The sequence below is a fragment of the Podarcis gaigeae genome (genome assembly GCF_964106915.1).
Source record: "Podarcis gaigeae genome assembly, chromosome: 3".
Classification (NCBI taxonomy): Eukaryota; Metazoa; Chordata; class Lepidosauria; order Squamata; family Lacertidae; genus Podarcis; species Podarcis gaigeae.
This window is the reverse complement of record NC_139680.1, coordinates 27826429-27853292: the sequence shown is the minus strand read 5'-3', so window position 1 is coordinate 27853292 and position 26864 is coordinate 27826429. Positions and strand designations below refer to the sequence as shown.

General features: G+C 42.4%; 1 protein-coding gene across 4 annotated transcripts in view; it reads right to left on the bottom strand.

The window, feature by feature from the left end:
• Positions 1–13271: 13271 nt before the first annotated feature.
• Positions 13272–26864, bottom strand: part of RNF144A (ring finger protein 144A) — a 65717-nt gene continuing 52124 nt past the window's right edge. For all 4 annotated transcript variants that reach the window (XM_083730781.1, XM_083730780.1, XM_083730782.1 and 1 more), the window contains exons 3-8: positions 24201–24305; positions 23942–24002; positions 22920–23127; positions 21363–21510; positions 19395–19484; positions 13272–17963 (exon numbers count right to left, since the gene is read on the bottom strand). In XM_083730781.1, coding sequence (XP_083586907.1) covers positions 17832–17963; positions 19395–19484; positions 21363–21510; positions 22920–23127; positions 23942–24002; positions 24201–24305 — 744 coding nt within the window. In that variant the 3' untranslated portion in view covers positions 13272–17831. The remainder of the gene's footprint in view (positions 17964–19394; positions 19485–21362; positions 21511–22919; positions 23128–23941; positions 24003–24200; positions 24306–26864) is intronic.

The window sequence follows — 26864 nt, the reverse complement described above, 5'->3', positions numbered from 1 at the left end:
ACCATAATTCAAAAGCATCAATTCTTCGGCAATCAACCTTCTTTATGGTCCAGCTCTCACTTCCATACATCACTACTGGGAAAACCATGGCTTTAACTATACGGACCTTTGTTGGTAAGGTGATGTCTCTGCTTTTTAAGATGCTGTCTAGGTTTGCCATCGCCATTCTCCCAAGGAGCAGGCGTCTTTTAATTTCATGACTGCTGTCACCATCTGCAGTGATCATGGAGCCCAAGAAAATAAAATCTCTCACTGTCTCCATTTCATCCCCTTCTATATGCCAGGAGGTGATGGGACCAGTGGCCATGATCTTCGTTTTTTTTGATGTTGAGCTTCAGACCATATTTTGCGCTCTTCTCTTTCACCCTCATTAAAAGGTTCTTTAATTCCTCCTCACTTTCTGCCATGAAGGTTGTGTCATCTGCATATCTGAGGTTGTTGATATTTCTTCCAGTGATCTTAATTCCGGCTTGGGATTCATCCAGCCCAGCCTTTCATATGATGAATTCTGCATATAAGTTAAATAAGCAGGGGGACAATATACAGCCTTGCCGTACTACTTTCCCAATTTTGAACCAATCAGTTGTTCCATATCCAGTTCTAACTGTAGCTTCTTGTCCCACATAGAGATTTCTCAGGAGACAGATGAGGTGATCAGGCACTCCCATTTCTTTAAGAACTTGCCATAGTTTACTGTGGTCGACACAGTCAAAGGCTTTTGCATAGTCAATGAAGCAGAAGTAGATGTCTTTCTGGAACTCTCTAGCTTTCTCCATAATCCAGCACATGTTTGCAATTTGGTCTCTGGTTCCTCTGCCTCTTCTAAATCCAGCTTGCACTTCTGGGAGTTCTCGGTCCACATACTGCTTGAGCCTTCCTTGTAGAACTTTAAGCATAACCTTGCTAGCATGTGAAATGAGTGCAATTGTGCGGTAGTTGGAGCATTCTTTGGCACTGCCCTTCTTTGGGATTGGGATGTAGACTGATCTTCTCCAATCCTCTGGCCACTGCTGAGTTTTCCAAATCTGCTGGCATATTGAGCGTAGCACCTTAACAGCATCATCTTTTAAAATTTTAAATAGTTCAGCTGGAATATCATCACTTCCACTGGCCTTGTTATTAGCAATGCTTGCTAAGGCCCATTTGACTTCACTCTCCAGGATGTCTGGCTCTAGGTCAGCAACCACACTACCTGGGGTATACAAGACATCCATTTCCTTCTGGTATAGTTCCTCTGTGTATTCTTGCCACCTCTTCTTGATGTCTTCTGCTTCTGTTAGATCCTTTCCACTTTTGTCTTTTATTATGGAAATCTTTGTACAAAATGTTCCTTTCATATCTCCAATTTTCTTGAACAGTTCTCTGGTTTTCCCCATTCTATTGTTTTCCTCTATTTCTTTGCATTGCTCGTTTAAGAAGGCCTTCTTGTCTCTCCTTGCTATTTTTTGGAAATCTGCATTCAATTTCCTGTATCTTTCACTATCTCCCTCACATTTTGCTTGCCTTCTCTCCTCCGCTATTTGTAAGGCCTCGTTGGACAGCCACTTTGCTTTCTTGCATTTCCTTTTCATTGGGATGGTTTTAGTTGCTGCCTCTTGTATAATGTTACGAGCCTCCATCCATAGTTCTTCAGGCACTCTGTCCACCAAATCTAAATCCTTAAACCTGTTCCTCACTTCCACTGTGTATTCATAAGGAATTTCACTTAGATTGTATCTTACCGGCCCAGTGGTTTTTCCTACTTTCTTCAGTCTAAGCTTGAATTTTGCTATAAGAAGCTGATGATCTGAGCCACAGTTAGCTCCAGGTCTTGTTTTTGCTGACTGTATATAGCTTCTCCATCTTTGGCTGCAGAGAATATAATCAATCTGATTTTGATGCTGCCCATCTGGTGATGTCCATGTGTAGAGTCGTCTCTTGTGTTGTTGGAAAAGAGTGTTTGTGATGACCAGCTTGTTCTCTTGGCAGAACTCTATTAGCCTTTGCCCTGCTTCGTTTTGAACTCCAAGGCCAAACTTGCCAGTTATTCCTTTTACCTCTTGACTCCCTACTTTAGCATTCCAATCCCCTATAATGAGAAGAACATCCTTCTTTGGTGTCATTTCTATAAGGTGTTGTAAGTCTTCACAGAACTGGTCAATTTCAGTTTCTTCAGCACCAGTAGTTGGTGCATAAACTTGGATTACTGTGATGTTAAAAGGTCTGCCTTGGATTCGTATCGAGATCATTCTATCATTTTTGAGATTACATCCCAGTACAGCTTTCACCACTCTTTTGTTGACTATGAGGGCCACTCCATTTCTTTTACGGGTTTCTTGCCCACAGTAGTAGATGTGATGGTCATCCAAACTGAATTCAACCATTCCTGTCCATTTTAGTTCACTGATGCCCAGGATGTCAATATTTATTCTCGCCATCTCATTTTTGACCACATCCAACTTACCAAGGTTCATGGTTCTTACATTCCAGGTTCCTATGCAATATTTTTCTTTACAGCATTGGACTTTCCTTTCGCTTCCAGGCATATCCGCAACTGAGCCTCCTTTTGGCTTTGGCCCAGCCACTTCATCAGCTCAGAATCTCCTTGTACTTGTCCTCCGCTCTTCCTCAGTAGCATGTTGGACGCCTTCCGACCTGAGGGGCTCATCTTCCAGCGTCATAACTTTTATATGCCTGTTGTCTTTGTCCATGGAGTTTTCTTGCCAGGGATACTGGAGTGGCTTGCCGGTTCCTGCTCCAGGTGGATCACGTTTGGTCAAAACTCTCCACTATGACCTGTCCATCTTGGGTGGCCCTGCACGGCATAGCTCATAGCTTCTCTGAGTTATTCAAGCCCCTTCGCCACGGCAAGGCAGTGATTCATGAAGGGGAATCGAGGATTGCTATCCATAAAACAATGAAAAGGGCAGCAATAAAACATGCAAAGACACCAGGAGATACTTAAAAGCCTGCCAAGAAAAATTTCTTTTAAAAAAGCAAAAATCTTCCCTTCCAAAATATTCAAGCTATATGAATGAGGCGTCAAATTAAAGTATCGGAAATGCATATTTCCTGAAAGCTAGTAGCAATTTACCAAAAAATGTCACAGGGACTGTTGAAAACTATGACAAATGTGAGGTAAACTCAGCTTGCAGTTGCCTCTCAGCTGCAAACATGAAAGTCAAGAGGTGCCAGAGAGCTCTACCTTCAAGTTTATTGAAATGAGCACCAATCCTCAGACACTGGCTACCTGCTGTGTTATCACAGAATGTTCATTAATATTTGAGTTAGCCTGGGATATACTTCCAGCACAACATAGCTAGGCACAGGGCTTTATTATGTTGATGGAAAAAGATAGGGGGAAGATGAGGAGAGATTAATGCAAAACTGGCCAATTAGAATAAACTTTCCAGCAAATTTGTCTTTTCCCAGAGGTCAGTTTGCATCGTTACATTTTGTGCTTCACCACACACCTTCTCACTTGCTGCTGAAGACGAAGGATGACTTCAGCAATACAGTGGTACCTCGGGTTAAGAACTTAATTCGTTCTGGAGGTCTGTTCTTAACCTGAAACTGTTCTTAACCTGAGGTACCACTTTAGCTAATGGGGCCTCCCACTGCCACTGTGCCACTGGAGCACAATTTCTGTTCTCATCCTGAAGCAAAGTTCTTAACCTGAGGTACTATTTCTGGGTTAGCAGAGTCTGTAACCTGAAGTGTCTGTAACCTGAAGCGTCTGTAACCTGAGGTACCACTGTACATATTTTCACTAGAGAATTGGGTGAAAAGCAGCCAACACAACTCTTTCCTCACAAGAGAAGCATCAGATAGGAGTTTGAGGCGAAATTCTGTGGGGCTTCTAAAGCAGCCTAGAAGATTCATATGTAATACTTGTTGTCTAACTTTTCTCGAGTTAAGGAGTTTAGCTATTTGCATCCAGTTCTGTAGCTGCACCAGGACAGAAGGCAAATCAAACCAACCTAGTTACAACTGGAGTTAACACAGAAATAGGAAGCAGCACATCATCTCAAAAGACAATTACAGCGAATCAGAGCCTGTGATGTGTACAAAGGCATTTTCGTGTGAATACTGTGTTCTATGTGCATAGGCAATATTTTATTTTATTGGGATGAACAATTACAGCCCACTCTCCCTGCGCTTATGCACAACCTCAGAGCGGCGAGCAGCCATAAATATCAACTATAAAATACAATAACTGTCTATAAATGCAATATAAAATCCGAGAGGCAATATGTTGTGGGAATGTTGTGGATAGTAGGAGAGGATATATTGATTAAATATTATCCTTCCTCACTCACTGTAGTGAGCTAGTAGCAGAGCACATTCCCTTGTACATAGCAGGAAGCTAGTTGATAGATTCGTTAGAACCATTTGAGTTAAGCAATCCAGACTGGCTTGTCCAGATTGGATTGTTCCTGGTAAATCCCCTTTAAAAAGGTAAAGGGACCCCTGACCATTAGGTCCAGTCATGGCCGACTCTGGGGTTGCGGCGCTCATCTGCTTTATTGGCCGAGGGAGCCAGCGTACAGCTTCTAGGTCATGTGGCCAGCATGACTAAGCCGCTTGTGGCGAACCAGAGCAGCGCACAGAAAAGCTGTTTACCTTCCTGCCAGAGTGGTACCTATTTATCTACTTGATGTGATTTTGAACTGCTAGGTTGGCAGGAGCTGGGACCAAGCAACGGGAGCTCACCCCATCGTGGGGATTCGAACCGCCAACCTTCTGATCGGCAGGTCCTAGGCTCTGTGGTTTAACCCACAGTGCCACCCATGCCCCTTAAAATCCCCTTTAGTTCCCTCTTAAAAATAACAATGACATAACAGTCTTCTTTGGAAAGTAATGATAAGGTTTACTTACATCCAGTTCACAGTATGATCCTGAAGGCAGGCTTTAGCTTGTAGTTACAGAGGAAAGTGTGAGTTCATCCTTTGTGAGGGATACACCCATGTGCTGCTGGCTGAGAGTCAGCACACAGCAAAAGGCATCAAGATGGTACAAAGCGGAAAAGGGAAAAGGGGGAAGATGGCTGTGTAACCAGCCCATTTATAGGGTCTGCCAGGGTCATGCCCATCTACCTGGTCACATGCAGGGGGAGGATGCTCCAGACCAGGTGTGACAGGAAGTCCTCCTGGCTGGAGCAACATTCCCCTGTGTGTCCACTCTGGGCAAACAGGAAATGTTGTGTGCATGCACACTTCTTCAGATACACTTCTTCAGATACTGTGTATCTGAAGAAGTGTGCATGCACCTATCTGTAACAGGAAATGTTGTATTTGACTGCTTATGTTACATCCCACATATGTAACCTGAGCATTTCATATGCCACCGCTAACATTAATTTTCTGGACACTAGGTGAGGTTGTTCAAGTGCATTTCAGATGAAGGAATTGGCTGCATGAGGACCCATGAACTGTGGCTGTGTAGGGCCATAGCAACCCCCCCCCCCAAAGGCCTTTCTTAGAGAGGAGAGATCCATCAGGAGAACAAGGCTGGCATTGATGGAACAGGCTCAAATGTTTATTATTCAAGGTTGTAAAGAGATAAGCAGACTCAGGAATGCACATTGCCGTGGTGTGGTGAGGCTGGTGAGGCCATTGCAGGAAGGAAAGGGGGACAAGCCCATGTAAGGACATAGGAAGTTGCTATAACTTTCAATTTCCCAGACATCAGGTGGTTTATAAGAAATCAGGTGGTATTGTATTCTGCAAATGTATAAAAAGCTGGCTCGCTCAGAATTCAGGGGCAAACGCGTGTCTGTACCATTTTTTGTCATGACAAAATAAAGGGATTTTTCCTGCTGTCATTTTGACTCTTTCAAGCGTCTCTATTGCTCCAAGGATCTCATCAGATAAGGACGTCATAAATCATGTCCTACAGCTGGATCCTGTCAAGATAGAGGGCCTGTGGGTGGGTGGTTCTTGGGTCCAGGAACTGGTTAGGCAGCCAGTTCTGGAAGGGGTTTCACTCCCCCTAAGGAACAGGTGCATGGTCTTTGGGTAGACCGGGACCCATCACTGTCATACGAGGTGACAGCTGACCTACCTTTTCCCAGCTCTGGCTGGTTTTCCCATTCCAGCTGTTCCTTGTGATAGCCTGACCACAACATCCCATGCTCTGGCAACTTCCACCTTGATTACTGTTATGTGCTTTGTGGGGTGGCAGCTTTCCAATTTGCTTCCTAATTGGAATTAGCTACAATTAGCTTCCAAGGAAGTTGCTAGTGTATTGCCTGGGGCCGCAAGTAGAGATCATGTAACCCCAATCATGAAAGCACTTTCTTGGTTGTCTGGAGCAGGGGTAGGCAACCTAAGGACCGGGGGCTGGATCCACCCCAATTGCCTTCTCAATCCGGCCCACAAACGGTCCGGGAATCAGTGTGTTTTTACATGAGTAGAATGTGTCCTTTTATTTAAAATGCATCTATGGGTTATTTGTGGGGCCTGACTGGTGTTTTTACATCAGTAGAAGGTGTGCTGTTATTTAAAATGCATCTCTGGGTTATTTGTGGGGCACAGGAATTCATTCATTTTTTCCCTTTCCAAAGTATAGTCCGGCCCACCACATGGTCTGTGGGATGGTGGACCGGCCCATGGCTGAAAAAGGTTGCTGACCCCTGGTCTGGATTCTTCAGAGCCAAGTTTAAGTTGCTGGCATTGATCTATAAAGCCCTAGGATTGTGCCCCACCATAGTAAAACACATCACAGGTCAACACAAGATAGGGGCCTTTTTGGCAGTGGCACCCTGATTTTGGAGTGCCTTTCCCCTGAAATCATGACTGGCTTTGATGCTGTTTGCCTGGGCATTTGTGGGATGATGAGATTAGTCTGTGGCTGGCACCAAGAGCTTAATGTATTAATGGATAATTTATTTTAGGGATATGACATTTTACCTGCTCTTTATCATTAGAATGACTTTATTATTAGCAGCATTTGAACCTGCCCTGGACTCATATGATCCATGGTGGGTTAAACACGTAGTTAACAATATAAAAATAAATAAATAAGTTCAATGTTAATGGCTGAGTTTCTTCAAATCCATGGAATCACAATGACAACTTGTATCATTTGAAAGCTTCTTAAAACCTTAAAAGCCACCCTAGCCAGATAACTACAAATCTTGATAACTAGATTTCAAGGCCCAGGTCAATACTCATAATTGCTGTGTGAACTATCCATCACATCCATAGGACCAGAGCTTTTTTTTCCCAGCCAGAACTCATTGGTGCTCAGCTCTGGCACCTCTCAGGTGGGTGTCATTGCCATTCTAAGAGAACAAAGGAGAAATTCATGGTGAGCTCAGGCACCTCTTTCTCTGGAAAATTGCACTGCATAGGACTTATACCTTCATGTCTGCCAGTGTTGTGTACTTAATTACATGCATTAAATGTGCACCAGCAATTGACATTGGGCAAGTGGGCCTAACCTGAAGGCAAAGACTCAAGAACCAAAGTCAGATATAAATACAGAGGACACTCAAAACAAAACGAATCCAAAACACAGTGTTGCTGTTATGTACTGAAGTTCTCACCCTGGGCCAGCAGGGGGATACTGTAGATAGTTATGCAAATAAGGGATCGAAAGTGACGTTCAGTGATTGGATAGTTTTAGAAAGTTGTTACAATTATGTTGTACTGGAGCTCTATATAAGCAGGCTGACTGACCCTTCAGTTCAGTTCTGTCCTGGCCTGTGAATAAAAAAGAGCTGTTTGAAGAATCGCTGTGTCGTCTGATATGTTCACCCACAACTGAACAGTTGCAGATTTCAGAGCTACTCTTAGGAAGGCAAAAACCATGTGGGCACATGAAATGCAAAAATATGTGGACAGGAGTTCATCCAGAAATGGAACTATATTAATCTGTTGGGTTTAACAGAAGTTATGGTTTCTTTCCACACTATAAAGACGTGACATAATTTGCACTACTGTACAGTGGTACCTCTGGTTACAAACTTAATTCATTCCGGAGGTCCGTTCTTAACCTGAAACTGATCTTAACCTGAGGTACCACTTTAGGTAATGGGGCCTCCCGCCACCACTGCACCATCGCTGCACAATTTCTTTTCTTGTCCTGAGGGAAAGTTCTTAACCCGAGGTACTACTTCTGGGTTAGCATAGTCTGCAACCCGAAGTGTTTGTAACCTGAGGTACCACTGTATTTAGTATTGTCTCTTTAAGAACTATTGAATGCTTTATCTGGATCTGTTTTTAACTGGCTTTTTTTTTTTTTTTACTTCCCCCATTTCCAATTCAGCATCTGAAGAAGCAGGTGGTTGCCTGTCATGCCAATTTGTAATAGAAGCATATTAAAAATCGGTCTCAAGGTGCCATCAAACACATTTCTCTTTAAGAGACAATATACTATTAAAGAGTCTTGCACACATGTCTGTACAGAGATTTCACATTGCATTATAAAGTATTGCTCACCGCAGATGCAAACAGGCACTTCCTATATAGGAGGAATCCCATGTTTGCATCTGAGCCTGCAGAGTTTGGATTATGCCCAATTTATGTATTTTTTAAAAAACCCTATCTATGTTCCTTTCCTTCGGGCTTTTCCTCGATCTCACAACTCTTGCTCTTGAAGAGTTTCTCTATTTAGCAGTCTGCATTTCAGACAAAAAGCAGAAACTTAAATACAAGAATAAACTGAGGTTTTTATCTTGAAATACCTTGGAGAGCAAGTGCTTTACCAAAAATGTGTTACTGCTGACAGCATGATCATCCCCTCCCTGTACGCTAATAAAATACCAGCTCAGTCTGTGGAAATGTTCAGGAAGAGATAAGTGCCAGCAATAATTCTTACACAGAGACAGCTGAGAGAAAATTATTAGCAGGCACAATTTGAGTACAAGGCCATCTTCAAAGCACTCATCCTGATGCTCAAATCGAAGGCATTACTTTACATTTAACGTGATTAATTGCTCTTAAAATAATAAAGATCACCCAGAACCGTAAGAACAAAGGGGTGATTGAGCACTTATAAATATTCAAAGTGCAGACATATGGCTTCTTTTTATGTCTCTGCTACAGGTTGGAAGCCTGGCTTTAACCCACGGACATGAAATATTAGGCGGAATATGTATAAAATGTTATTGATTTGAGTGTCCATGTGCACATTTGGATCTCATCTGTAAATTCTGAGCCTAGGGGAAGAAATGTAGCAAATGTATACCTGATGGGCAATGAGCAGAGAATGAAAGGTGTTTCACTGTGTTTTGGTAGGAGAAGGCTGGAATTATTCCATTACTACTCCCAATTTTAAAGCAGGCATATTGTTTCTACCATGTTTGTCTTTTCAATTCTGTGCCCAGTTAGTAACTTGTTTGGTTCTTGAAGCATACCCAGCCATTTCTTCTTTTCCATTTGAGGAGAGCAACAAAAACCTCTTAGCACAGACTATGTTTTGAGAACCTGTAGCCCTCCAAATGTTGCTGGACTACAACTCCCATCCCCCCTGACCATTCTGGCTGAAGCTGTGGGGAGTTGGAGGCCCACAACATCAGGAGGGCCACAAGTCTCCATCCTTTCAGGGCCGGCCTGACCATTTGTTTCGCTGAAGCAGTTGCCTCAAACAGCAGGCTTGGGAGGGCTGGGAGGGGCAGCAGATATGGAAAGAGATGGGTGTCCTCACGCATCTCCTTTGGCTGTGGCTGCAGCACCACAAAGTCAAATTAATGGATTATTGGGGTTTGGGAATTTGTTACCTGGTGGAAAGTAGTACTAAAAAAAGGGTTCACTGTGGTAACTCCCATTATCGTCATGCTACATGGTCCAATATTTTACCTCAGAAGGTTGCCATTCTTTACATACTAAAAGTAAAATGTTTTACCTCAGGAAGAAAAAAACACACACAAACATTTTTTGTCCCCTGAATCCGCTTCTGCTGCGGCTGCACATTCCATTTTAATTCTTGTTGCTCCATTATAGTGGTGTTTGTAAAAACCCTGCTCCCAATTTTCCCCACAATGAATCTATTTTAGACCATCACCACCCAGCCTTATAATAATTAATATTAATTTTATTATTTGTACCCCACTCATCTGGCTGGGTTGCCCCTGCCATTCTGGGCAGCTTCCAATATACAGTAAAACATTAAACATTTTTAAAAATAAAACCCTTCCCTGCTGCCTTCAGATGTCTTCTAAAGGTTGTATCTCCTTCTATTCCAATAAATATTTTCTCATCTTGGAACACTTCCAGCTTAAGCAAAAAGTGCTTGTGTGCTTGACCTCAGTTAAAGTAATATCCCGCTCGCTTTCATTTGTGTATTTTCCCTAAAACAGAGCATTCTAATATGCAATAAAAGACGGGTTAACAATGTTCTGCAGCGGCCTAAGCATGTGCCTGCCTCATTGTCAGCAAGGATTAAGTGATCACTGATAATGTTTATCACACAAAATAATGTTTAGTGGATCTGCACTACAATAAATTTATTTCTTATGTGATGCATGCTAAATATTTGATCAAGGAAGCTGTTTGACATACTTTAATGTGTGTAAAGACTGCGCCCTGCTGGTTTCCTAGCAAAATAAGTGAAAATATGAGATGCTTAAAAACCCACTTGCTTGTAGAAGAAACGGGCAGAATTGCATCATTAAAGTAACAATTGTGGGGCCTTTAGCCATTCAGTTTTCAGGATGAACAACCAACATTTACTGAAGCATAAAATGTATGCATGGTGGTCTTTGCCTGGAAATCTTTATGTTGGTAGCTCACATTTCTAGCATGGCTAGACAAAGTATTTATTATAATGACAAAAATGACACTCTCATGGTAATAACTGCACATTTTTTGATATATTTTTTTACACTTTACTTGCCAAATATTCATTTAAAAAATCCCCTCATTGTGTATCTATTGGGTTTGATTTAATTGAGACCTGTTCAACAGTTGCCCAACCAGGCTGAATACAACTCATATCAAAACTGGGGGCTATTAGCGGTTCAATAAACTTGCTTTTAGTGGCTTGCCTGAGATTGCAAAGCAGATTTTTTAAAAAAATGTTTACAGTGTGAATATATGTCTGGTAGGCTGCATTCCGTTTAGAGGTGAAAACTAGGCAGGCCTTATTTATCCATAGCTTGAAAACAAAAGGGCTGTTCTTTTCACATTTTCCTTTATTCTTCTTATTTTAAATTAAACTTGATATAGCACTAGAGTGGTCAATTCATCTTCACAAATAAGTGTACACAAATAACAGATTGAATCACTTCTCAAAGGTGCTGTTGTGGAAATGATGAATTTCCCTGGGGAAACAAGGAAATCTAATAATTTTTCTAAGCCAATATAGGGGTTTGGAAATCTACCCTTGCCCATACCAAAAAAACATCTCTGCCAGTGCCTTCACCTGCAATCCACCAAAACAAAAGTCCAACTTCTTCTCCTTTCCTCCATAAGTGACAGGGACAAGGGATCACAACAGAGGTGAGGTTCCCATTAAAGTCTTGTTCTTCTTTTCCCTCCCTTTCTTGCTCCTCAGCTTACTTAGCAATGACACTTTCCCAGCTCTCCTGGGTACATTTCTGACCGTCACTTGGGCTTTAGATGCTGGCACACTGCTACCAAGTGATGGAGGAGGGAGGGGAAAACCTTGTGTGCCTCGCCACTATCATTCCAGCTTACCAGATATATGAATGCATGGGGCGAAACTTGTTTTGGGAGAGAGGACTGGAGTGACAGGCAAGGGAAGCTAGGAATTCTTCTTCGGGTTATATATCACCCGAAGCGTTTTCCAGGGAGATGTCTGCAAAGCTTATGGCTGTCTTGAGCATCCTGGCATTTTGACCTCGTTTCTGTTTACATCTCCAAAGGCACAGGTTGAACTCTCAATTTACTATACAAAAGTCGTTACATGATCCTAAGGGTTCTTCCTTTTAAGTTGCTTTGCGGTGCCTCTTGTGCAGAGATTCGTTAATGGGGGAAAAGCAGTAATGATTGTGTTTTGGGGGGAAAGCAGTAATGATTGCGTTTTGATTCCAGGAAGGAGAAAATAAAGGACTGAGCGAGTTCCGATATAATTTCATCTCGATTTGGCAGATCAAAGTTAAGGCACACTTTTCGTCACTGTGCCCATGCTCACCTTCCTGTCCAAATGCAAGCTTCAAAGATACAGCTTATTCCCCAATGGAAAATCAACTGAGTGATTGAGGATTAAACATAGGGATGACCAGCTTTTTTTTTCTTTCAGCCGGAACGCGGTTCTGGCTCCTCTCAGGTGGGCACCATTGCCATTATAAGACAACAAGGGAGGCATTCACGGTGAGTTCTGCCACCTCTTTTTCTAAAAATAAATATAGCAGTGGAGATGACACATACAAAATCAGCCTGTATAGAAGTGCAGGGAGAAAGCATGCAAGGTTGGGGAAGGGGCAACCAGGCCCTGCTTACAGGCAGGGGGTTAGTTTGGGACAAAATATCATTGGAAACACCCCAGGCTTTTAAGTTTAAACTGGGCCTTTTGACAGCCGCAGGACTGTGGACAGATTTGACATTGAAATATTATTACAGTGGTGTCTCGCAAGACGAATGCCTCGCAAAACGAAAAACGCGCAAGACGAAAGGGTTTTTCGGTTTTTGCGTCGCTTTGCTAGACGAATTTCCCTATGCGCTTGCTTCGCAAGATGAAACGTCTTGCGAGTTCTTGTGAGTTTTTTTCCTTTTTCTTAAAGCCGCTAAGCCGTTAATAGCCACTAAGCCGCTAATAGCCATGCTTCGCAAGATGAAAAAACCGCAAGACGAAGAGACTCGCGGAACAGATTAATTTCGTCTTGCGAGGCACCACTGTATTTCTTCAGCAATTTGAGGTGGTTGGGTTATGTGGAGCAGAAGTAGCAAGTAGGATGTTAGTGAAACATGGGGCAAGATTGAAATCTTGTCACTCTGATATGGGTTGACTGGGAACAACAGAAAGGGTTGGAGCCACCAGAATCTCTATCAGCTAAAGCTGCTGATAGAGAGTCTGGTGGCTGAATCTCTATCATTGCTCAGTTCCATGGTGGATGGTTCTTTGTACTGCAGCCAAACAGATGAAGCACATATTGCATGTGATGGAAGAAAATAGTTTAGCTGAAATAAACCAGTAGCCCCTGTGGCTTATTGCTGACCAGGATGCAAATCTTAAATGTGTTTTTCTTTTTGCAGTTGAAAACATCCAATGCATAGCCCTGAAAAAATAATCACTTTGTGTTGACTTCTCATTGAGAACAAGCCCATGAGAAGGCTATTATGCTGAGAGGGAAGGGGGGAATAAACAAACTTCTGACAGGAGACAGGTTCATTTAAAATATCTATTGAAATTACAAATAAAACTCTTCAATATGATTCGAAGTACAAAACAACATTCAAAGGCATTCAACAGCTCTTTTATACATCACAGTGTTAGTGGCACGAAATGTAGTTACATTTCAAATACAGAAAACAAAAATTAAATTCTTTTTACACTAGTCAAATACATCATTTATACATATGCATGACTCCTCCGTGCTTCTCTATACAAGGTTAAAAATACATCCATGGTAAAATGAGTAAGGGAGGGATTTGTTTATAGGGCACATACCTATACCTGTACCAAAGGTTCCTCATCTTTGTTAAGAAAGATACACACATTAACAAAGCCAGAACCATCATGGGGCTTTAAACACAAATGACAGGCGTTTACTTTATGGAAGAGTATTAGTAAGTAAGCATGATTGCAAGCTGTTTGGAAATCCCTAATGCCATCACCATCAACTAAATCCATTATTGTCCATCTTCAGTAGAGTCCCTGGAAGAAATCTCTTTGTGAAGCTAACCAGGCCAAAGAGCTTTGATACACACACACAAAACCAGAGATGAGTTCCATGGGTTGGCTCTGTCCTGCATTCCCTCACCCTTTTTTCCTGTTCAACTTAAGACTTTTTTCAACATTATTTTTGGAATTTACTGCAGTTTTCAGTTCACCTTTTTTGTACCACCCTCTCTCCTACAGGTTACTGGTGCGCAGGAACTTAAATTGAAGTATGGATAAAAAAAGGCCTTCAAAGGATCTTGGTGCAATCATAGCATTGCCTCAGGTGGACTTAAAAAAAAAAGAGAGACATCAACAAGCATGTATATGCACTGATGTTCGTTAAAAACAAATGAGAAGGAACTGAAAACTGTGACACATTGTGTGCACGCATAGCAGCATGAACAAAGTCTGAAAATCAAAAATGGAACCATGATGGATTCCTAATGCATTGGTGCGATATTGCAAAGAAGATCAAGTAATTCAGAAACCCAAACCCACAGAGGAAGCAGCTCTAGGAAATAAACTATTACTTTCTCTCCCAGCCAGATATTTACAATTGCAAACAAGTATTTGTATGTATATATTTCTTAACATGGTTCATATGTCCAAAATTTCTGTCGCTCTGCTTCAGACAAAAAGATATTGTGCTAACTACACTAGACCATTCGTTGCATACGAAGAATTGGTCTAAATAGTTCTGATTTATTTATTTATTTTGCAGCCCAAAGGTATACAGAATAAGACATTATCTAAAACACTGCCATGCCCAACATTAGAAAAATGGTGACTTTGTATGGTACAAGGGTTGAAGGTGAAGACAACTAGAATTGTACCCCAAGCGCTTCCCAGAGAAGCTTGAAAGACACAAGACTCCTGCAAAATGAGGTTTGTTTATAGGTGGGCAAGGAAAGATGCAGTCAAAATGACTTGCCCCACATGGGTGAAGCTCAATTTGGCATACACTGGAGTTTGGTCTAAAGTTTAGGGACCAGATGTGGCAGAACATTTTGCTAGTTGCTGCTCTCATTTTAGCATGTGTAGAAGTATAACCCAGGTCAGCTGGTAGGGGTTGGAACATCCTAGGCCATGGAATGAGCTTTACATCAGTATTGTCCAAAAGAAAACACATTATGTCCATTTAAAAGGGATTTAAGGCAATGCACTAAAAGCAGCAACAGTACAGAAATAAAATACAAGTGATAACAGTAGATGAGGTCCACCCTTCATTAGAATGACAATAAAAATGCTAATATCTGATGTTCCTCTAAAGAGGCTTGAAATTTAAAGTTTAAATAAGTTCATGTTATATCACGCCCCCCTCCCATTTCAAAGAAATACTGATAGTCAAAATATGCGATTCCCAACAAATGGCAACTACTTGATTCAAAACAAGGACCCAAACTTAAAATACAGTGTGATGTGTCTGATATGCAGGATGCAAAAGCGATTTCAGTGTCTGGTTTAATATTAAAGGAGGTTTTTTCCCCCCCTCATTGAAGTATTCTTTGAGGACGTGATATGTTCGGAAGAGCATGGCTTCCAAAGATAAGACGGAGTCTGCAACCCAAAGGCAAGAAAAGAAGTGTGCCTCTAACGCCATTTTGCTTCTAGTGTGACGCAACTTTGGATTTTTTTGTCGTCTGACGGCGTCAGATGGACAGAACTCCTCTGGAGGTTCTGTACCACCCACAAGCAAGGACACACAAAACAAAGTCGCAGTCAGCAACCTGAGGTAACCAGACAGAACAAAAGCGAGTGCCCACCTTAGCGGGTCTCTTCCACTTTTCACCGATGCTCGCTGCCTCAGCTCCATCTTTATTTGAAAGGGTGAGAAATGGGAGAGCCAGGCAGTGAATTTGTTAACTTCGTAAGCGGAATAGCTGAAAACACAGCAGAGGACTAAGTGTTTCCATACAAGACGGCCTGTGCAACTTGACAGGAGCAGGCAAACCATCCTCACTTTGATGTCTGAGGGGGTACCTCCACAGCAACATATGATGCTGTTGATTGGGCGAATGAGTATATAAAACAAGGTCCAAAGATAGACAGAACAGGTTCCTTTCCCTCCTGCAATCAATGGATCGATTATTTGGAACGTGAGGAACAGCATGAACCAGGTGTACATTAGATTCACAAGCTACCTGCCCAATCCCCACTGCTGTGTACTTAATGCCTGGAAATTTTTGGTTCTCACCTACCTGAGATGTAGGTCTAGCTCCTGTTCACTGTCATTGCACAGGCATCGAAAGATTTCCCATTGTCTTCATTCTTCGGGATCACGTTTCATTTTGATTATATACTACATTTTCAACTCATACTTTTTCCTACTATGGAAACCTACGTGCTTTTGAGAGAGTCTGTTTACAGTTCTCACCCAAACCGGCATGAAAGACTCACATAGAGTAGCCTATCGATATAGTAAGTTGATGTCCACATCATTCTCCTTCAGGATAATGGCAGCACCTCAATTTAGGCAAGACCCGAGACAACAAACAGAGCAGCAAAATGATAAACAAAGAAAAACAAAGGTGAGGGGAGGGCTGCTTAAAAACAAACAGAACAAAATGTTTGTTGTCACAGTATCATACAGCACGAGATATAACCATTTTAAAAATGGACTGAAAAACCTATCAATCTCAACAGACTCTTTATATTACAACAACTGCGGGTGCTTGCATTAATCAAAGAAAAGTGAAAACAAAGCAAACTCAAGAGAGCCTAAAAATCTGCATACTCTATAGGGTGGAGATGATTGTACAAATAAATTTACATCTCATGCACTGAGATGGATGTAAGGCTCAATACAACACTCTTTCCTTCTTCCCTCTTCATTCTATTCAGGAGAAGATCTATTTGGCTTAAAATGACATTTAGGTACATAAAAAGATACCTGACCAGAGGTAGCCCTATTTATGCAATATGTAGCCACGTAACGGGTGAGAGAGATGTAGAAAAGAATGTCGGACAGACTTTCAAAAAAAAGGAATACCAACATCTTTTTTTTTTTTTTTAAAGAGCCTTGATAGTAATAGCAGGTCTGGGTTGTGTATCTCAGCCTCAATGGTTTGCAATTTCTTTTTCTGTTCCAAAGAACAAATGTGCATCCACACAAATAGTTCACGTTTCCCAAAATGTTAGGAGGCATCCTACTGAAAAGATATAGGCATAGGATGCCCTATGTCAGGGGTGGCTAACCTTTTTTAATAGATGCATTCACACTTTGCTAACCCTCCATGCCAGCGGCGGGTCAACTCACCCCCCCCCCCATACTCTCACATGCTCACGGACAACACACATACGCATGCAGATCAGCTGAGAAGCGGGGGCTACAGCCCAATCCTATCCAATTCCCCATTATGGGGAAAAGGGCATCCCTAGCTGGTGCTGGGGTGGGCAGAAAGGTTTCACCCCCCCCCCCCAGGCTGTGTCTACTTTTTTAGTGTCACTACCAAATTTGGTGGCATGAGGGATGCAGAAACATTTGCTTGGAGGGCTGCATCAGCCCCCACCCTCAAACATTCCTGGCCTATACATACGTGGCCAGATTGTTCTTGTAATGTTGCATGGGAACAGCTTCAGGGATGTGTGGATGCTCAATATTTTCCCAGGCCAAATATTAACAGAGACTTCAGTTTCGTTAGACAAGATATTTAAAGTCACACTTTAAAATGGGCTGATTTTTCTTTTCTTTTTTAATGGTAAGTGGTTCTTAAAACACACATGTCTAACACCTCAATTTGATGCAAATAGATATGCTGAACGGGCTTTGTTTCGACACCGTAGCATCTCAGTTCCAAATCGGCCAACTTAGCCTTGCGTTACTGACACATGATGTTTCCGACGTCCCACCTTGATTCACGCTGGCCCCCCTAAAACACACCAGGATATGCCTTGCACTCTGTAAACCGACTTGCGGGCAAGGTCGCTGGGAATCGTGGCACCTCCTGTCTCCTGCAACGTTGGGAATCAGGGCGAGTAAGGCCAACGCAATGTCAAGTGCAAGAAGAGGGTGGGTGAGTAGGAAATGCACTGCGATGATGAGCTAGTCCCACTTTCACTCCACCTTAAGTCGGGAGGGGGTCGTCATCTCCTTTACTACACTTGCACTTGCAGCAAAGCACGAATGGGGTAGCAAGCAGAAGGAAAGGGGAGGCCACTAACAGTAACAGACCAAACCCTGCAAAGATCCCCACGACCTGGATAAAAAAGAAAAAGAAAGAAGATCACGTATGCCAGCGGTTGTTCTCAAATAATCTGCTTGAAGGGGGACTGGGGGAGAGTTCTCCCCACCCCCTTCCAAACTGTTCAGTGGCAAGGGGTTGCACACTGTTGCAACACACACACACACACAAACACTAAAGGGCTGGCAACTGCAATTTCAACTGTTTTGTACCCGTCACCTGTCTCATGAAAGGCCCTGAGCTTATCCATGGAATTACGCACTCCCCAGGGTAGCCAATGAGGAGGTATGGGATTCAGAAGGGTATTGTTCAATATGCATCTAAGGATTCAGTTTCATGGAGGATCAAAATCTCCAAATTGCTGACCTACTTGAAAAGTATGGTTCCAATGATTTATAAAATTGTCCAGCTAAAGGAAAGTACAACAGGTGCAGCCTGTGGACGTAATACATCCACTAACATAACTGTCTTAAAGTTAAACAGGGATGATTTGGGTGGAGGGTTTTTCTTATTTAAAAAAAAGCCACTTTATAATAATCTTTCTTTCTTTCCTTTTGCTTCAGATTCAGTTTACTTAACTTTCTCTTTATTGGTCTTGAAAAAGTCAATTTGTTTTTGGCCAGCAGGTGGTACTGTTGAACAACATTCAAAATAAGGAATGGCATGCATTACTTACTGTATTATATAATAGTATATTTGGAGGTTTTCATTTCATTTCCCTTCCCACCCCCCAATAATTCCTCAAATATTTATATTTTTGTGGAGCGGCGAATTTATTATTATGCTTAACATGGGCTTCCCCCGAATCCCCTGAAAAATATGTCTGCTTCCCTCTCTGCAATCTCCTGCTATACATCATCTCTGAAGTGTAATTTTGGCATGAGCAACACATTGCCTGCTGTAGTAATAAAAGCTCAGTTGCTCTTTTAATATTATTCTTCCAAGGTTCTTCTATGACAAAATAAACATGGTAGGTTTTAACGGCTATCAATCTGCCTTGGGGGCCACCTCGATCAAATTATGTCATCTTGGGTTTGTCGACTAATGTCTGTAAATCCTGCAACACCTCTCGGGGGTGTTTTGTTTCTGCCCAGCAGAAATCTAGCAGCTACAGACCCACAGAAACTACAGAGAATAACTGACTGAGACCCCAATTTTACCTTACTCTCCACCTCATTGCAAGTTGGGTAACTGCCTCTATTTTGCTGGAACGTGACTCTGTAGTCTCTCCACCTTGAAGAGGAACTATTGTTTCTGCGCCTCAGATCAGCTTTCATCAGCAATACTTGTATGTGAGGCAAGCCAGCTAACGTTGCTTTTTTGTCCCATTTTCCTCATGCCATTTTCCCTCTAACTCACAATTCCCCACATTCACTTTTTTCATGAATAAGGCGAAAATTGGGGGAGGGGGGACCAGCAGATATGCAAAGTCACATCGACACCTACCTGCGTTCTGTGCCAAATAACTGATGCCCTGGAATGACCGAGCTTATTTCGGCAAGGTCCCTTGTCATAATGTATAAGAAGGAAGTCATCCTGTAAAGTGTCAATAAAAGGAGAGGGGGAAATATGCATATATATTATTTCAGCCGTGGTTGAGAACTTGACTCTTGACAAGCAGTCAAAAGGTTACCAAACCTTTTCGTTACAAAACCTTTTCACTTAGCAGGTATGGTTGCAATTTCAGCTGAATTTTCGGAAACTACTTGAAGCACCCGTTGGGTTGAGCTATTTCAATTGCTTCTTGTTTTCAGCAAACAGCTGAAAGTCTGCAAATTTTGATAATAAACCTGATTTGCGATGAGGGCTGAATAATTTCGATTGGGAGTCCAATTGCGTACTCAGAAATAAGTCCTACTGGGTTTAGCAAGCAGAGCTTACTCCCAAGAAAATGTGCAGAGGACTGCAGTTCTAGGATCCTGCCACAGGCTAGAGAGAGAGAGAGAGAGAGGAGTGAATGGTACTTCTCCCTGTTTTTCTGCCCCCACCCCCAAAGGTCAATTTTCATTTTTTCCCTATCTACTTTTGGCACATCAGTCACATTTCACAATGCAATGGCAACGTCACAAGCTATGGATTCCGCTATGGATTCCGCTGCTGTGCCAAGTGGAATGACATCACCGAGTTGGCTCCTTTGGAACAGAGAGCAGCTAACAGCCAGCATAAATGAGTCAGACCACTCACCTCTATGGCACGGAGCGCAAAGTCAATATTAACTGCAGAAAGGGCCCCGTGGAACCCAATAATGCATATTTCACAGGTTTAGGCCGAAGTGGGCCACTGTGCAATCTACAAAATTGGCAGCATCCCTTTCAGCGCTGTGAGTTAATGCCAGGAGGAGTGTAAAAGACAAAAACAAAAAAAACTTAAAGACAAAAGAAGGAAAAGGTAATACAGTGGTACCTCGAGCTACAAACACCTCAGGTTACAAATGCTCCAGGTTACAAACTCCGCTAACCTGGAAGAGTTACCTCGAGTTGAGAACTTTGACCCAGGATGAGAACGGAAATTGTGTGCTGGCAGCACAGCAGCAAGAGGCCCCATTAGCAAAAGCATGCCTCTAGTTAAGAACAGTTTCAGGTTGAGAATGGACCTCCAGAACGAATTAAGTTCGTAACTAGAGGTACCACTGTATGCCTGACCTGAGATAGTACAAATAAGATCCCTTCCCCAGTTCATCCTATTTCAGGGTTTGTTCTTGTGCTCTTTTTCTGTAGTTAAACCATGCCCAAGGTGCCATCATCAGTATAACAGTAAAACAATATTATGTAACAAAAAATGTAACCCTAACTTTTCAAAACAGTTCATTGCTTAAAAACACAAAAACCATACCAACAAGTTTACAGCAGCAGAGAATCAACATTTAACAGGCCGATTCAAACACATCCCGCATCGAAACATTCAGTACCAAAACTTAAAGATTAAACAGCCCATCATATTCAGAAGAATTCACAAAACCACCACCACCCAGAAACAGCTCTAAATTTAGCAACAAAAAAATGTATCTCTAAAACAAATCTACATTTGCTTTCAACAGCAGCTAAGCCAAAGCCTAAACCCTGATATGGCCAAAGTAACTCCAACCTAAATTTTCACTTCTGTCCCAGAGATGATGATGGCGCTTTTTATGCCATAAATATATATGAACTCTAACTTTTTGTAACAATGTTAGTTCTTGTAATGGTATCTTGCTAATTGTTTGCTGCAGTACAGCTAAATGTATGCCACAGTCTGTATTTATGTCTACAGAGGCAACCTAATTTTCTGGGACTTTTAACATTTCAATGCTTCCCTTTACAGTTTTTGAATTTTATATCAATGGACATTTTGAATGCCTTATTAACAGGAATTTATTACAGGGATAGCATCAAGGAATTTCATTTTCCAATCTTAAACTCAACTACGTATACTTACGTCAAGTGATTCCAAACAGTACCAGCAAAAGGCATGTTTACAGTTTTTGCACATCATTTGGGCACAGCCTTCATCCCGTTCAATGTAAACTTTGCATTTTGGGCAGCGTTTGATGGGTGCATCATCTTCTTCCATTTTATAAGCAGAGCTGGAAGAGATGTTTTGGAAATTTAATGGGAGAAATGTGTCGTGAGTCCAGGTTCCCGGCTTGGTAACACGGTAAGCGTTGTTAATTAAAAAGGAGGATTTATTGCAAAAACAAACAGATAGCTCTGGATGGCTCTAACAAAGCATCATCAATCAAGATGACGCTTCTGAAGACTCCTTCCAGTTTATACAGAAGATATTGAACTTTCATACCTTGTCTCGTTTTGTTTCCTGTCTAGCAGCCCTCCCATTTGACGACTCTTAGGAGATATTGGATCAGCTCCAACCTCTTCCCGTTCTGACAGACTGTTTGCAGCTGTTTGAGCTTTCTGAGAGCTTTGACTGTGTTCCAGCCCGCTCTGTTGTTCCCTTGGCAACCAACATTCCAATGTCCGGAAGAGTTACCCTTGTCTGCTGTGGTCTTTGCCCAGCCTAAGTACAATTGAAGCCAGTGGTGGCCAAACTCGGTCCCTCCACCTTTTGGGCTACAACTCCCATCACCCCTTGCTAATAGGACCAGCGGTCAGGGATGATGGGAACTGTATCCCACAAACAGCTGGAGAGCCGTATTTGGCCACCACTGATCTAAGCCTCTCTGTTCCTGGCTGATTTCTGCAGTTGGCTGCAAACCTTCGCTTGGAACTGGCTCATTCTTGACAAAATGCTCTTGGTTTTTAAAAGGTGCATTTCTTAAAACACTCTGACCCTTTCGGAGACTGAAGCTATTCCTATGTCTGCATGGATTTGTCACGCAGCCACAAGATCAAAGGCGGGTTTTCATTTCCACTGAAACTACACATCCTTCATCTTTATCATTCAGTTTTAATAGCTTCTACAAACCTCAAATAAGTCAGGTTGACTAGCAATATGTCTGCCCGTCAATACCAGATCTGATTTGTATAAACCCAGGAATTGGGGGCGGGGAGCTAAGTTGTGCACAAAATTATGGGCTCCTTCCAACGTTACTTGCGATGGAGGACTGCTCCATGACCTTTTTCATGTTGATCAGCAGCATTAGAATTCCATAGGGAAACTGAGTAACACAGGTGTGCCATGGTGTGGAATATTTCCATCAGAACATGGACTTCTCACCAAACAGCAGGGCAAAGAGCCGCAGTCCAAAAGGTAGCCCACATTGATAAGGTGACTTCCTATAACTTCCAGAACCTTGAAGAATTCCTAGCATATACCTGGTTTCAGAAGTAGGGCAATCTATCTGCCAGAGTTGGCTTTTTTCTGCTTCAGTCTTGTGATGGGAGGGAGAAACGGCTTCAAATAACAGGTGAATAAGGAGACACCTGAGGCTATCACAATAAAAATCAGTCTTTTTAAAAACAAAACAACTGCTGAGTGAAGCTGTTATGTGTTAAGAACTATGCCAACATCAATTGGTAATGTACAGTTCTATACCTTGTTTCCCCTGGAAGGTAGCTGATTGGCATATTTTCTTGACAGCCTTGTCCTGGATGCCAATTTGATTTGCACGCCGAGCAAAATTCTATGTCGCAAGATTTGCATTGTACCAGCTGGGGGTTCTGGGGGCCTGATTCCTGAAGCTGACAAACCGCTTGGCAGGAAGAGGATGGGCACCAAGTCCGACAAGGATCCAAAAGCACTTCTGTAGGGGAAACATACTACAATTGGGAAAAGGCCACAGCTCAGTGAAGGAGCATGGGTTCAATTCCACAGCATCTCAAGGTAGGGCTGGAAAATCCCTGTCCTTGGAAGATAATGGTCTGACTCAAGCACAAGGCAAACGTTTTTAAGATGCAGAATTGATCTTGAATCAAGCCACACACAGTGGAATGCCAATTCCTGATCATATCCAATATCTTATTCTTTGGTATGGCTGTGGAATATCAACGGGAAGCAGGAAGTTTAATAAATAAATAAATTTAAATACCATTTGTTTATAAAATGTTCCAAGTGGTGTACAACCGTATAACGAAGACATAAGAAAAATAAATAAGAACCTTGTTAAATAGTATCTGTAGCCTCATTAAAACAGAGTCTACAATAGGTGGTAATACAGGTAATCAAAATCATAGAATCATAGAGTTGGAAGAGACCACAAGGGCCATCGAGTCCAACCCCCTGCCAAGCAGGAAACGCCATCAGAGCACTCAATAAATGCCTGGATGAACAGGTAAGTTTTTAACATCTGTTGGAAATACAATATTGACAGCACATTTTGAATTTCTGTGGGGAGACTATCCCACATGATTAAAAAAAAATAAAAATAAAGCACCTTTTCCTCATGGTTTGGAAATGTATTTTCCACACACGAGATTGAATCCAATGTTAGTCATGCTCAGAGATGACCCTTTGAAGTTAATGAACATGGGCACATTAATTTCAGTGGGTCTACTGTGAGTGGAATTTAGTTGGCTACAACCCCCAGTTTGGGGCCATCTGGGATGTCTGCTGTATACCTCTTTCAAACTGTAGCTTCTTATACTTCTGCATGATTTCTGATGCAACCATACACTCAATCTGTTTTAAAGAGAGAGAGGGAACGAGAGAGAGAGAGATACAAGCATCCGATTAATGATAGCGATAACTAAAGGGATAACAGGCAAAGATAGACAATGAGCTTGGAGCAGAAGTTACATAACGGCAACACACACAAATATCTGCAATAACAACTGAGCTGAACTTTTACGTAAGACAAATTCGTGTCAGGAAACGTACTTCATTTTCTTGAAGATGACCTCGCTTCGGGCAGGAGGCATCAGGGCAGCTAATGGCTGTTTCTAAGCCTTCCTTGATCAAAATCTCCACATACTGTTTCAGGCACTGTAAGAAAGTCAGACCCAGTGGCTGTCAATATTATTCCTCATTGAAATATATGCTTCAACAATAACAGTTGTTCTGTCACCCAAAAGGTGCAAATCCCGATGGGTCTACTCATGTGAGCAGCGTTATTTCAGATCTTCCTCGAGCATTTTCCACGCTATTAATCTTCCTTCTCCAATACTTGGCTGCTCACCAAAGAAGACCCCTGCCTCTGCTCCCCAGTTGGAATGTCTATTTGCACTCATCGGACGGCTCCTACAAAATCTGACCTGCCCATGGCCCAGTTGAGATGTTATGGCTGACCCACAGTTTTGATACCAAGCATGCAGTGGGGAAACCATGCGCCTTTCCTCTGCACATGTCCATTCCTTTTTTAACCAGGCTGGTAATATATTGGGTGTAAACAGTCATGTGGTTGGTTAGACTCCCAACTTCCTGGACACCAGCTGGGAAACTATGAATAGTTTATTTAGAGCTTGGTTTGCCATGTGAGGATTGGCGAACCCTTCACCTTAAAAGGAAAGCCAACCTTCATTTCATGAACAAGTCACTCGCCTACTAGAGTAAGCATCATTCTGCCATAATGCCCTCCTGCACATCCTTGGTTCAGGGTAAACCACAGTTTGCTGTTACCTTCACGACAGACCAGTAACTATGGTTGTAACTGGCTATAGTTGGCTTCCAAACCAGGATCAGAACCATGGTTTGAAGTGCTTTCCATTTCTGGTTTGGGGGGGAAACAATGGCGATTGGTTACCCGATTCAGACCTCATGTCAAACTATATTCATTTATGAAGCAGAAAGTGCGTGAGGGTCTTTCCTCCCCCACCCCCAGGAGGCAAGTCTATACAACATGTTCCTGATGACCAGGCTTGACAGGAATGACTGAACCAGACTCAGACTTGACCAGACTCAAGAGAAGGTTGATGAGTTACAGAATCGGACACCAGGGATCCAAAGGGCTATTTTGGGATAGCCTAAGGGCTACAGCTCAGCTCGCCCAGTGGATGTGTTGAACTCTTTCCCTTTCAACAGCAGCCTGTCACATGACCAGAAATAACTGTGGCATGGGGGCTGCTATGGACTAAGTTCATTCGTACAATCCTTGGAACTCTTTGTACACTTCTATGGTCCCTTCCCAGCACACAGGGCCTATTGACAGTTACATTTAAAACCAAGTTTGCGGCAGCTTCATTTTCTAAGACCGGTAACATGTTTTCATCCTTCGTGGTGTGAACTGTGGATTCCCACAGCTCTTTTCACAATGCTCTTAGCAACTACCAAGCTGTTCCCATCTTCAAGGATACAATACTAGAGCATTTTGCTATAATCGTTTTCTTTATATAGCTGTTTCCATAACATTTACATAAACGAACCCATGCTTTTTATAACACACACACATATATGCATGCTCAGGCAGCCTCCATTCACACCAGCAGATACCCGCCCACCCCCCAGTTGCCATAGCTTTCTTTCATATGATGTTTAATAGGTTTTAGGTGAGAATCCAGGTTTTGGGAGATTAACGGTTGCAGAAAAAATGGAAAGCATATAGGTGTGTGTTCTGCTCACACTCAGCCTCTCTCGATGGGAGGGAATGCGTATGCTGAATGGGACTGTGAGCAAAACTTGTTCACATTATGTACGCATGTGGCAAACTGGTGCTATGCTCTCTTTTTCCTTTTTATAGTACCTCTGAGGCCAACTTCCTTCTCTTTCTCCCATGTTCCCAATGGCTAAGAACTGCAGACTCTAAAGAGAATGGAGTGGTGGGAATAAGAGGCACAGCTAGGCAGGAGACGAACAGGTGGTCATTTCAATTTCAGTTTGGCTTCAGGGGAGGGAACTAAGGCAGTGACTCCCAAACGTGCGCCTCTAGGTGTTTCTGGACTACAGTTCCCAACTTCCCTGACCATGGGTTCTGTTAGATAGGGATGATGGAAGTTGTAGATATCTTTCCTTCCCAAGACACTCGAAAGCAGAACGGGCCTATTTCATGGTCTGTTCAGGTGACTGGATCTGCTCTGAGGGATTCCAGTCCTATTACAAATTACTCAAATGAGACTAGGCTCTCCCATCCGCTTTCTTAGAAAGCGCTGCTCATTTGATGGTCTCTCTTCTTCCTCCAATGAGACAGTGACAAGGGGAAAGGTATTCCCAGGCACCTCAACTTCCCTCTTAAACCCAAACAATGCCAACTCTTAAGTTGCTGGCATCAATTAAACACTTATTTATTTGCACAGCCCTGTGGGTGATTTATTGGCCTCTATACCTGCAGCTGTGTAATTTATTTATCTTGCTGCTATTTTATATTTTTAGAGTTTGTTGATGTGTTCCCTGCGGGTTGGGTTGTTGGGTTAGGTATTTTACTGGCAACCCACTGTGGGATCATCTTGCATGCTGAACAGCGGGATATAAATATTCGGAATGAACAAAGAAATATATATACACACAAATTGCCTTGTGTAAGCAGAGCAGCCTTCTGCAGCGAAAGTAATATGGGCAGGGTACCTTTGTGCACATCACAGCTCTGTGCGCTCACAGATCACAGAAAGAAGC